Below are 13,279 nucleotides of genomic sequence, written 5' to 3'. Positions count from 1 at the left end.
TCCGTGTAATCAATTGTATAGTTGCACTTGTCATAATTTAGCACTGGTTTTAGGCCTCTGTTTAGCACTAAGAGAGTAATTAAGGCTATCCTGGACAATGTGCGCTACTTGTTTAGTAAAGGCCTCAACGCCCTAATCACGCAATTTGACATGAGCTCTGCCTTTGACTTGGTGGACCAGGGAAACTATTACAATGCTTAGACGCAATTGGAATCAGAGGAGAGGCATTAAACTGGTTTCGAGGTTTCCTTACTTCATGCACCTACCAAGTCCATTTTAATTACGATCTCTCTGATGCATGGAGCAATCCATCTGGCGTGCCACAGGGATCACCATTATCCCCACTGCTCTTCAATGTTTACATGGCCTTATTGGGTGCGCAATTGTCCCAACTGGGGATAAAACTATTTAGCTACACTGATGACATCACAATAATTATCCCATTTACTACCTCTGTCTCAGAAGTCACCCCCAAAGCAACAGAAGTACTAAATTGGATGGAGCAATGGATGACCGAATTCAGACTAAAGCTAAATTCAGAGAAAACAACATTTTTTATAGCATCGCCACGCCCACTTGACACCAAAGCATCATTGTGCATCAATAACCTTAGTTATCCCATTCAACCCACTATGAAGATATTGGGAGTAACACTGGACCAGAGCCTGACCATGAAAGACCAGGTAGACTCCCTGATTAGAAAGATCTTTCTCACCCTCTGGAAGCTTTGGTCCATCAGAGCTTACTTCGATGTCTCATCATTTCGAATTCTGGTACAATCCCTCATACTGAGTCAACTTGATTATTGTAACATCGTCTACTTGGCACTCTCCCAGAAGAACATAGTAACATAGTAACATAGTAGATGACGGCAGATAAAGACCCGAATGGTCCATCCAGTCTGCCCAACCTGATTCAATTTAAATTTGCAGTGAACATGCAGCGATTGCAACTGGTACAAAATGCAGCGGTTAGGTTACTTTGTGGACTGAAGAAGTTTGATCACATGACACCTTCCTACCGACTTCTGCACTGGCTGCCAATGGAGGCATGTGTGAAATTCAAGTTTGGTTGTTTTTGCTTCAAGGTACTTTACGGCTTAGCCCCTAAATATATAACAGACCTTTTCTCCTTCACAACCAACAGATTCAGGAGAACCTCACATCCGAACTTTGTTTCTACACCGGTTAGAGGTTGTAAATTTAAAGTCATCACCAACATCTTCTCTCACATCAAGCAGCATTATGGGGTAAAGACCTGGAACAACTGCTCGTGCCTACTACTTATAGGGAATTCAGGAAACGCCTAAAAACACATCTGTTCCTGAAGTACTTAGGTAACTGATCTATATAATCTTAGTCCTCAACAAATGATCTTTAGAACTGTTATTCACCAACTCTGAACTTTGTTTATTCCACTCGATCTGTAATACCTTATAATCATTATAAACGGCATAGAACTTCATGGTCCTGCGGTATATAAACTGTTATTATTATAATTAAAAAGAGACGCCTTTTATATTTATCTAGGGGATAATTTGTAATACAACAGTTCAAACCCCATTCTTGTATGTGAAAAAAATGACAGAAGTTCAAATAAGTGACTGCTTAAAATAATTTTAGAGAAATTGAGCATTAAAGATCAGAATAGATCCACAGCTATCATTTATAATAATAATAATAATAACTTTATTCTTCTATACTGCCACAATCTTGCGACTTCTAGGCAGTTTATAATCAAGAGTGCTGGACATTCAGCGAAATACAATAAGTAGATATTCAGAGGAAATACAGAGATCAGAGACCTCAGGAGGCAATAGTATAGAAATACAATTTGCTGAGCGAAAATGTAATATGTACATTTTAGTAGGTAATGTCCGACAGGACCTGTTGGGGATAAATAACAACGTAAAGTTACGATAAGATGAAGATAACAGATTATATTTATAACAGTGCTGTAAGTTCAGGTGGAATAGGGAGGGGGGAGGGAGAGGGAGAGCTTTCTAAACTGCCTGGATTGACATACAGGACTAGGTGGTGTACAAGCTAAAACATAATAGGGTCAATATTCAGCTGGTGGCATTGAGAGTTTTTCTGACCTCTGCCGATATTATTCTCAGATATTTAATGCCGGGCCATGTCAGGGCTTTGGCATTATGCAGAGCTGCTCAACACATAGCCAATTAAGTCAATATTCAGAACTTAAACAGCAATGGGTTGCTGTATAAAGGTAACTGTGTTTATGCAGTCCTATTTATGTGGTTTCCCTGTCCAATTAAGTGCTGAATATCCACTAATTTGCAGTGGTGACAATCAATTAAGTGCCACTGAAAATTAGCAGATAGCCCTGAACAAGTGATTTAAGAACATAAGCATAGCCTTACTGGGTCAGACCAATGGTCCATCAAGCCCAGTAGCCTATTCTCACTGTGGCCAATACAGGTCACTAGTACCTGGCCAAAACCCAAAGAGTAGCAACATTCCATGCTACCAATCCAGGGCAAGCAGTGACTTCCCCCTTGCCTTTCTCATTTCTCAACAACAGACTATGGACTTTTCCTCCAGAAAATTCTCCAAATCCTTCTTAAAACCAAACCAATCAACAGCCATTTCTGGCCAGTTAAATTGTTTTGAAAATCGACTAGGAAATGATTAAGTGAAAAGAAGGCCTAATTTAAATAGGAAAGAAATAAACACATACCACAAGTCAAAATTAAAATGACCAATTTAAAAGTCATAATTAAAATATATTAGAAAAATCAACGGTCCTTGGCCAGTCATAAGAAGGCAACTCCTGACACCTACAGTACCTACAAAACTCACTGAAAGCTCTATGAAATAAATAAGTTTTCAATGTTCCCTAAACTAGAGGAATTGGTGGGAAAGCATTATAAACCTTGCCCTGCCAGTCAAGCAAGAAGGCATCCAACTCCAGATGATTGGGCGTGTAGGGTCTAGAGCAGTGGTTCCCAACTCTGTCCTGGAGGACCACCAGGCCAATCAGGTTTTCAGGCTAGTCCTAATGAATATGTATGAGAGAGATTTGCATATAATGGAAGTGACAGGCAAGCAAATCTGCTCCATGCATATTCATTCAAGAGGTTGAAGGAGTCTACTCAACTTGTCTGCTAAGATGTTTTGTTATCCTGCTAGATAAACTGCCTTGAGGAATATGTTGCGAGGAATCACTCAGGACGAGATTTGTATGGCTTCTTGGCAAAGTGAGCAAGACCCTTTACCTTCTTGCCTGTTCACGCAGAACATGGTGACTTAGTTGTCTGTTCAAATGAGGACTTGATTAAGGAGGTGATCTTGAAATGTGCGGAAAGCATTGTGGATTGCTTGACGTTCCAAGAGATTGATGCGGTGGGGTTTCTTGTGAGGATTCCAGCTGCCCTAGGTATAAAGGCCATCGAGGTGGGCTCCCCAATCAAGCATGGAAACATGCATATTGAATGTTTTCTGATGCAGTAGAGTGTGGAAAAGAAGGCCCTTGAATAGATTGGCTCTTAGGATCCATCACTAGAGGGACCAACAAAGGTCTGAGGTCATTTGTATTTGTTGTGAAAGTACCCCAGTAGTTTAAGACTATTGGTCGAGAGGATCCACTAAGGTTCTCTAAGATGTAGCCAGGCAAATGGATGCAACGGATCAGCTAGATGGAAACCTTTTGCTGGAGCTGAGGAACCTGAGAGAGGAGGTTCAGCGCTTAAGAAGCATTCGAGATGACAAGACCTTCATCGACGGTGTCATCCAGGAGCGGTCCCAGATCACCAAACAGGAACCTAACGAGACCATACCCGTGACACCCAAAGTAACCAAACCAACTACCAATCCTGCTACCTTGAGACCAACCATCGGAATACAGGAAGAGGCTAGAGACATTGACTCCTGGCAGCTGGTAACTTCCTCCACAGGAAAACGCAGAAGACCTTCCTCATCTTCTGTCTCTTTCTCTCACACACAGGGCTGTTCTACATCGACCCCGCAGATCACCTTGAGGAACAGATTCCAGCTGCTACAGGACGGACCTGACAACGAGGTACAGGGTTCAGTAGAAGGTTCCAATTCCGGAGACACCAGGTCGGCCCACCCCTAAGAAGCGCAGAGTGGTGGTCATCGGAGATTCGCTACTGAGGGGCACCGAGTGACCAATTTGTAGATCAGACTTGCAATCAAGAGAGGTTTGCTGTTTGCCAGGGGCCAGGATCCGGGATGTAACCGCTTGCCTGGACAGTCTCATCAAGCCCCAGGACCACTTCCCCATGCTTCTCATCCACATCGGAACAAACAACACCGCCAGGAGCACCCAGGATAGCATACCAGTAGACTTCAGAGCCTTGGGTGAGAAGCTGAGGAGGATGGATGCACCAGTGGTCTTATCCTCGATCCTCCCTGTGAGGGGCAAGGGTAGAGCCAGGGAGGATCGCATCCAGAGGGCTAACAACTGGCTGCAAGAATGGTGCAAGGAGATGAACTTCGGGTTCCTGCACCATGGAGAGGCACTACTAAGACTACAGGGACCAGACGGGCTACACCTGATCAGAAGAGGGAAGAATGCCCTTGGACACCGACTGGCCTGCCTACTTCACAAGGCTTTAAACTAGGTAAGTTGGGGGAGGGTACAGGCACAAACAACCTATCTGACGAGTTAAGCTGCCAATACTTTTTTGAGACTGAGGAAAGTAAACACCGCAATTCTGGGTCTGTGACTGGGGCAAGTACACACATTTCCGAGTCTGGGGTAGGTTCACATTGTAATTCTGGGTCTAGGGAGGGTACACACATTGCAAATTGTACTAAAAGAATTAAAGTAGCTCAAGTGGTTCCCCACAGGGTACATACATTTCCGAATCTGGGGTAGGTACACATTGTAATTCTGGGTCTAGGGAAAGTACACAAACTACAATTAGTACTAAAAGGGTCCATGTAGCTCAAGCGGAAACAGCCCCACAGAGACATAGCAAACATACTACATGGAGGGCTATATACGTCAACGCCCACTGTTTGGGCAACAAGATCCTAGAATTAGAGACTGAAATGAGGAACGCTGACCTGGATGTGGTGGCGATATCTGAGACCTGGCTCACAGACTCCCACGGGTGAGACCTGGTCATACCAGGTTACAACTTACTTCGCCAAGACAGGGAGGGCAGAATGGGAGGAGGTGTAGCAATATACACTAAGGATGATATTAAAGTCACCAGAATCACAGATATCATGTACACAGGGGAATCCCTTTGGGTAAATTTGGCCAGGGAGAAAGACAAATGCCTGTATCTTGGCGTAATATACAGATCCCCAAGGCAACAGGATGACCTGGATATGGAATTAATCGGCGACATAGAGAATATCACCTTACGTGGGGATACAGTGCTGTTAGGTGACTTCAATATGCCTGATGTGGATTGGAACACACTTTTCTCTGCATCCAGCAGCAGGAGACTATTGAACTCTATGAAGGGAGCTAGACTGAGGCAACTGGTATTGGAGCCAACAAGGGAGCAGGCAATACTGGACCTGATACTTACCAATGGTGAAAGTGTCACAGAGGTCTCAGTGGGCGACACGTTGGCCTCCAGTGACCACAACATGGTATGGTTCAATCTCAGGAAGGGTTTCGCCAAAACTAACACATTGACCAAGGTCCTTAACTTCAACGACACCAACTTCGAAGGCATGGGGGATTTCATCCATCAGGCGCTACAAAACCGAGTAGTAACAGATAACGTAGAACTGTGGTCAACTCTGAAAGCTACCATTCAGGAGGCAACCAACCGCTATATAAAATCAGTGAGTAAACGGCACAGGAACAATAAGCCACAATGGTTCTCTGCGGAGATCTCGGACCTCATAAAAGAGAAGAAAAGAGCGTTCATCTCTTACAAACAATCAGGGACTCAGGACTCTAGAGAAGACTATTTGGCCAAGGCAAGAGCCGTCAAAACAGCAGTTAGAGAGGCCAAATTCCGAATGGAGGAAACTTTAGCAAAGAACATCAAGAAGGGCGATAAATCCTTCTTCAGGTATATCAGCGACAGAAACCGAAACACAGGCGGGATAGTACGCCTTAGGAAACCAGACGGGAACTATGTAGAAGCTTACTCGGAAAAAGCTAAATTGTAAAACGAATACTTCTGTTCAGTCTTCACCCGCGAGGCGCCGGGATCCGGCCCTCAGCTACAGACAAAGGATGGCCCAGTAGACCCGTTTAGTAATTTCAAGTTTACAACAAGCAGTGTCTACTGTGAGCTGTCTAAACTCAAGGTTAACAAAGCAATGGGGCCAGACAACCTACACCCCAGGGTGCTCAGGGAGTTAAGGGACGTCCTGGCAGAACCACTATCCGCGCTCTTCAATCTCTCCCTTAGTACAGGTAGAGTCCCGTTGGACTGGAAAACGGCTAACGTCATTCCACTCCACAAAAAAGAGTCTGCGAACTACAGACCAGTGAGCCTCACATCAATAGTGAGCAAACTAATGGAAACGCTAATCAAACGCCAATTGGATATGATCCTGGATGTGGAGAATCATACATCATTGCGGTTTTCAATTTTGGAAGTTCCTTCTCTTCCCCGGGGAGGTAATTTAAAAGTGAGGCTTTACAGTAGAGAACAGAGTTGGATTTTTAAATTACATACTTTATACTCTCAGGATCTCAACAGTGAGATCGAATGGCGCGCCTTTCTGTAATTCACATACATACATATTTTTGTTAACATTTTTTGTTTTTAGTTTTTGCTATACCTTTTTATTTTTGCATATTTTCATTTAATGTTTCAGTGCACATTGTGGGTTCTTTTCCCCCTTTTTTCGTATGCCGCCTGTGTTGGCAGCCTCCCATGTTTTGTCTTTTTCTTTAATTTCCCTCACTTTGATCGCGGAGTCCAGCGTCCTCTGATTGGCTGAATCATCATTGTGACGTCTAGTACGTCGGAGCCCTTTAAAAACATAGCGGTTCTTCCTCCCCGGTAACATTCTTAAGAAACAAGCTGTGACATTTGTCTTCCGCTTCGTTGCGCGAGACAAGTGCTGTTTTTGGTAAGTCCCGTTCTGTATAGCCAAGATATTTAGACTTTATCCGTATTTATTATCTAGGTTTTATATGTTCCTTAATTAATAAAATATTAACTCGTTTAACCCTTTGTATTTTTCAGAATCTTTGAGCCCACCGCATGATTGTTTTTCCACATATCATTGTTGGTCCCCTGAGGCAGGGGCGAAACGTGCACTTCGGGACCTGCAAGCTAACAGATAAGTTTGCTGAGTCTCTTATTAAGTTATTAGATGTTCACAATAACAAAAATTTTTTACATGATATAACATGTTGTCTACTCTTTACATGCAATGATTGGGCAGTGAGGTGGTTGGTTCTGGGTTCATCCCCAGCACCCCCCTCCATGATTCTGAGCATAATAATTTGTGTAGACTCATCTATATCATCTGCACAGCTTACTTATAAGCACAACAATTGAGTGAACTTCACTGCTGAGGCAGCATTGGGGCCATTCTGAGCAGTAGATCTCATTGGCTGGCGGGGATTGGGCATCTCCACTAGCCATTCAACAGATGCTTTGTTTGTGGAGGTGGCCTAAGCCCAAGGGGTATCTCAGGCCCCCAAGAGTCCCCCCCCCCTCATGGCTATGCCACTGTCTGAAAGAGAGAATTAGGCAAGGGCTGTGCGCTGGGTTTAAGATTATGCTGAGAGCAACAAAATTTAGTTGCTTTTCATATTACAGTGGCAACAGTGAAATGTACAACTGATCTTCACAAAGATTGGCCCAATATTCAAATACATTTTTCAGATAACAACTGCTGTTACCATTTAAATGCCTTAGCCACTGAATATCCTTGTAGACTTGTAGAATATCCTTGTAGATAATGCCTTGGCATTATCTGAATAGTGCTGGGGTGGTTAATGGGCAGGGCTTGCCTAAAACTCTATGGATAGTTATCGAAACAGTGGCTGAATATCATCACTATTCAGATAATGCTGGCGGTTGACATACTGCACAGATATTCAGTGCCAGCTGCTATCCAGATAGTGATGTTATGGGGGAAGTTATCAACGTGAGTTACTGTTAAGAGGGCTATTTTACAGTTAACCCCGGTTAGATTTCATTGCATAAAATGGAACCTGTGCTAAAATAACATGAGATGTGGTAAAGTGTCCATCTTAATGGTAATTCTGTTGATAACTTCCCCCCTTGAATATCCATGAATTATTTAAGTCTCACAGTCAATGCTTTCTTTGTTTTAAATGTGATTGTAGTGCTTAAATATTGATTTGTATGTGTATATGGTAGTGGTACTTATAAGCATATATGATTTTAGCAAAAAGGAAAGTTATTTGTATAGTTATATGGAGTGTCATATCATTGAAAATTTACCTCCTAAATTTTAAATGAGTGAATCCCTCAATGCACTAACTGACACACAGTAAAATGCACAGATGGAATTTAAGGTTTCATGTAACTTACCAATCCAACAATAAGTAGGAAATATCTTGCTTCTGGCTCTCGATATCCTTCTGCTCCTGATGCCCCAAATGGCTGACGGTGACATTGTGGAAACACTTCCCTCCATATTACCAACTGGCCAATCCTCTGTTCTGCTGCCAGAGGTAACAGGCAATAATGTCGACAATACAGAGCAATGTCAACCAGGTCATCCTTCGGCAAGTGGCTACTGATCAAGTAACCCTTGGATGAATTTAAACATAAAAAGGGGATTTAGTAAGGAAGCTGGTAAGAATGATTAGTACTATGGTAAATAAACTGAAGGGAAGAAACATTCATGAACAAAATTGGTGACTGGTTAAATCAATGGCCACATCAGGGCAATTCTTTAAAGGGTGTTTCACAATTCTGCTGCCTCAGGGTGTGACAAAGCTGATCAAACTTTAAAGTAAACACAGATATAGCATCTCCCTGCACTTAGCTCATTCTTGGCTTATGTTTCTGCCAGGGCTGTGGAGTCGGAGTCAAGGAGTCGGAGGAAATTTTGGGTACCTGGAGTCGGAGTCTGAAGTACAAAAAACTGAGGAGTCGGAGTCGGAACATTTATCTACCGACTCCACAGCCCTGGTTTCTGCAGCAGGATGCAATCATCAAAACTCATAGTCTCACCTTGTAGAAAAAACAAGAACCCAGCATCATGTATAGCCGCCTCATGTTGAAGTAATCTTCTGACTGTAAACAGAAGGACAAAAGGTTTTTTAATTCTACTGGTTTCAGACATGAGTCCTTTTTATCCTATTCAACTGATACTTGAGGTTATTGAATACCTTAATATTAGAAGTGCCTTTTCAATTATTCAGTGGTAATTAGGTTAGATTCAATAAAACTAGGATGTAAAAAAGTTACTCTAGAGCAGGGGTGTCAAAGTCCCTCCTCGAGGGCCGCAATCCAGTCGGGTTTTCAGGATTTCCCCAATGAATGTGCACGAGATCTATGTGCATGCACTGCTTTCATCGTATGCTAATAGATCTCATGCATATTCATTGGGGAAATCCAGAAAACCCGACTGGATTGCGGCCCTTGAGGAGGGACTTTGACACCCCTGCTCTAGGGTGAGGCAGTGAGGTCTTCATTCTGAATTTTGATGTTGTCAAGTATGTCTCCAATATAAGACACAAAAGTCTTTTAAACAGAACTGGATTTTCACATGTGTCCTCAGTCTAAAAGAGGAACACTCTGGAGTAGTGCTGCCTAATTCAGGAAAAAAAATTTCGATTCAATTCAGCCTACTGAATTGGTTTTTCGATTTGATTTTCCTGCCCAATTGGGTGGTTTTTTCAAACATCCTGGTGGGTTTATTTTATAGCCTCTTCACCCCCTTTGCCTTCTCCTACCCACACTGGCGCTGTGGTGTAAACAAAATAAACAAATAAAAAAGACTTTTCCTCTCTCTGTTAAATCCTAGCTCATGTTTGTGGTCTAACACCAGCTCTGGCAGGATACACGTTTCAAATCTGACATATTGTAATTACAAAATGGAAAATAAAATTAGTTTTTCTACCTTTTGTTGTCTGGTTATTATTCAAATCTTGTTGGTCCCAGGCTCTGGTTGTCTTCTGATAACTTGCTTGCCAGGGTCTTCTTCTTTCTCCGTTCTAACCATCCATCTGCCATTTCGGTCCTCCCCTTCCGTTTCCCTTCCCTCCTCCGGAGATCTGGCATCTTTCTTTTTTTTCGTCTCCATCCACAGATCCACCTTTTCTTAACTACCCTTTCATCCAGCATCTCTCCCTCCTTCCCCACCACCCCAGGGTCCACCATCTCTCTCTTTCTTTTCCAAACTACCCTCCTATCCAGTATTTCTATCCCCCCTCCGCACCATTCCTTGTGTCCAACTTCTCTCCCTTCCCTTCCTAAATCCTATTGTCCATCATTTCTCTCCCTCTGCTCTATTTTTAGACCCATTATTTCCCCCCCCCTCAAGTCTGGCATATGCACATCTCTTTGAACCCCCTTCCCTCCCTCCGTGTACTTCTACACCAGGGCCCCCCTCCCCTGAAGGTCTGTCCACCCCTGAAGGCCTGCACCTCCCCCCTGAAGGCCTGTCCCCCCCTTGACGGCCTGCCTGTCCTCCCTGAAGGCCTATGCCACCATCCCTGGCCTGCCCCCCCCCTAAAGGCCTGTTCCCCCCTTAAAAGCCTGTTCCCCCCTTGAAGGCCTGTCCCACCCCCTGAAGGATTGCCCCCCCAAAGGACTGCCCCACCCAGGCCTGCCTGTCCCCCCCCTTAAAGGCCTGTTCCCCGTTAAAGGCCTGTTCACCCCTTGAAGGCCTGCATCCCCCCCCAAGGCCTGTCCCACTCCCTGAAGGACTAACCCCCCGAAAGACTGCACACACCCCTCCCCGGGAAGGCCTCCGTGTTCCCCCTGGCCTTCCCGAACCGTTTACCTTACAGCTTCAGCCAAAGATCGCTGTTACAGCTCTTTGCACTGCAGTGCTTTGAGCTGTTTCCTCTGCTGCGGTCCCACTCCTCCTTTGATGTCAGAGACGCCGGCAGAGGAAATCAGAGCATGGGAAGGCCGCGAAGCAACGTCTTTAGTGTGATGCGGCCGCTGCTGGAACCGGGAGGTTTGTGCGTCTCTTGGTGGGAGGATCAATGGGGGGTTCTTGTGCGCCGGGAAAGGGTGCAGGGGGGGGAGGGGGTGACGACGACGGCGAACGACAGCGGCAAACTTACAGTGAGAGAGGGAGGGAGTAGAAGTGCACATGCACACTCTTGCCGGCGGGGTCCTACAGCTCACGGAAAACGGAACCACGCAGGTAACAGTGCGCATGCGTGCTTAGGGTTTTATTATATTAGATGCCTTCCCTAAGCAGCATTATTACATTCAGGATAAAGGATGGCAATTCAAGATTTAGATGCCTCAATGCCATGCACTTAGCATCAGTTACATAATGAAATAAGGTTCTTAACTTGCTAATATCTTTTCTAGAAGATAGGTGTGGCATTCTGGGCAGCAGGGTATTCTCCCTATGCTCATGAGCTGTGCAGAAGGAATTCACTCCAGGTTTTCAACTCCTCCTTCTTCAGAGGGCTCCACTGCCCCCTTCAGTTTGTACCAAAGCAGGCAATAGCCTTATATAAGATCACATAAAGTTAGGGAGGCAAAACTTCGAGTGGAAGAAATTCTGGCAAAAAACATTAAAAAGGGGGACAAATCCTTCTTCAGGTATATTAGTGACAGAAAAAGGAACACAGGCGGGATAGTACGCCTTAGAAGACCGGATGGAAGTTACGTGGAAGCAGATTCCGATAAAGCCAAACTACTGAATGAATACTTCTGCTCAGTCTTCACCTGTGAGGCACCGGGACACGGTCCGCAGTTGAAGGCAACACAAAACACAGAAGACCCGTTTCAGAATTTTGAGTTCACACCAGGTGAAGTTTACAGTGAACTGGCAAGACTCAAGGTGAACAAAGCCATGGGACCAGACAATTTGCACCCAAGAGTGCTCAGAGAATTGAGCGATGTCCTGGCGAAACCGTTGGCTGAGCTATTCAATCTCTCCCTAAGTAAGGGGAAAGTTCCCCTGGACTGGAAATTAGCTAATGTCGTTCCTCTGCATAAAAAGGGTTGCAGGGTAGAGGCTGCAAATTATAGACCAGTGAGTCTCACATCAATAGTGTGCAAACTCATGGAAACACTAATTAAAAGCAAATTGGACACGATCTTGAATGAAGGGAATCTTCGGGATCCCAGTCAGCATGGATTCACCAAGGGTAGGTCCTGCCAATCCAATCTCATCAGCTTCTTTGACTGGGTAACAAGAAAGTTGGACTTGGGAGAGTCTTTGGACGTCGTGTACCTGGACTTCAGTAAAGCTTTTGATAGTGTCCCACACCGCAGGCTGCTAAGCAAGATGGAATCGATGGGGTTAGTAGAGACACTAACTGCATGGGTCACTGATTGGCTGAGTGGCAGATTTCAGAGGGTGGTGGTTAATGGTACCCTCTCTAAAACATCGGAGGTGACCAGTGGAGTGCCGCAGGGCTCGGTCCTGGGTCCACTCCTTTTCAACATATTCATAGGGGATCTGACTCAAGGGCTTCAAGGTAAAATAACACTATTCGCCGATGACGCCAAACTATGTAATATAGTAAGTGAATGCAGTTTACAGAATTATATGGTGCAGGACCTGCTTACATTGGAAAGTTGGTCCTCAACCTGGCAGCTAGGCTTCAATGCTAAGAAATGTAAGGTCATGCACCTCGGAAGCGGAAATCCATGCAGGACGTACTTCTTGAACTGAGAAACTTTAACTAGGACTTCAGCAGAACGAGATTTAGGAGTAATCATCAGTACAGACATGAAAACTGCCAATCAAGTGGAGAAGGCTTCATCTAAGGCAAGGCAGATATTGGGTTGTATCAATAGAAGTTTCGTCAGCCGAAAGCCTGAAGTCATAATGCCGTTGTACAGGGCCATGGTGAGACCTCATCTGGAGTACTGTGTGCAATTCTGGAGGCCACATTACAGTAAAGATGTGCGCAGAATTGAATCGGTTCAGCGGACGGCCACCAGGATGATCTCGGGGCTCAAGGGTCTCTCGTACGAAGAGAGACTGAACAAATTGCAGCTCTACACTCTCGAGGAACATAGGGAGAGGGGAGACATGACCGAAACATTTAAGTACCTCACGGGACGTGTCGAAGTGGAAGATGATATTTTCTTTCTCAAGGGACTCTCGGCCACAAGAGGGCACCCGATCAAACTCAGGGGCGGAAAATTTCATGGCGACACCAGAAAGTATTTCTTCACAGA

The 13,279-nt window shown here is 44.6% G+C and overlaps 1 protein-coding gene across 5 annotated transcripts in view; it reads right to left on the bottom strand.

Moving 5' to 3' along the window:
* Positions 1-13,279, bottom strand: part of INTU (inturned planar cell polarity protein) — a 234,221-nt gene that overhangs the window by 39,552 nt on the left and 181,390 nt on the right. For all 5 annotated transcript variants that reach the window (XM_033938846.1, XM_033938856.1, XM_033938837.1 and 2 more), the window contains exons 10-11: positions 9,128-9,190; positions 8,480-8,701 (exon numbers count right to left, since the gene is read on the bottom strand). In XM_033938846.1, the coding sequence (XP_033794737.1) occupies positions 8,480-8,701; positions 9,128-9,190 (285 nt within the window). The remainder of the gene's footprint in view (positions 1-8,479; positions 8,702-9,127; positions 9,191-13,279) is intronic.

This window comes from Geotrypetes seraphini, chromosome 1, assembly GCF_902459505.1.
Source record: "Geotrypetes seraphini chromosome 1, aGeoSer1.1, whole genome shotgun sequence".
NCBI classification, from domain to species: Eukaryota; Metazoa; Chordata; class Amphibia; order Gymnophiona; family Dermophiidae; genus Geotrypetes; species Geotrypetes seraphini.
This window is presented reverse-complemented; position numbering and strand designations above follow the sequence as displayed.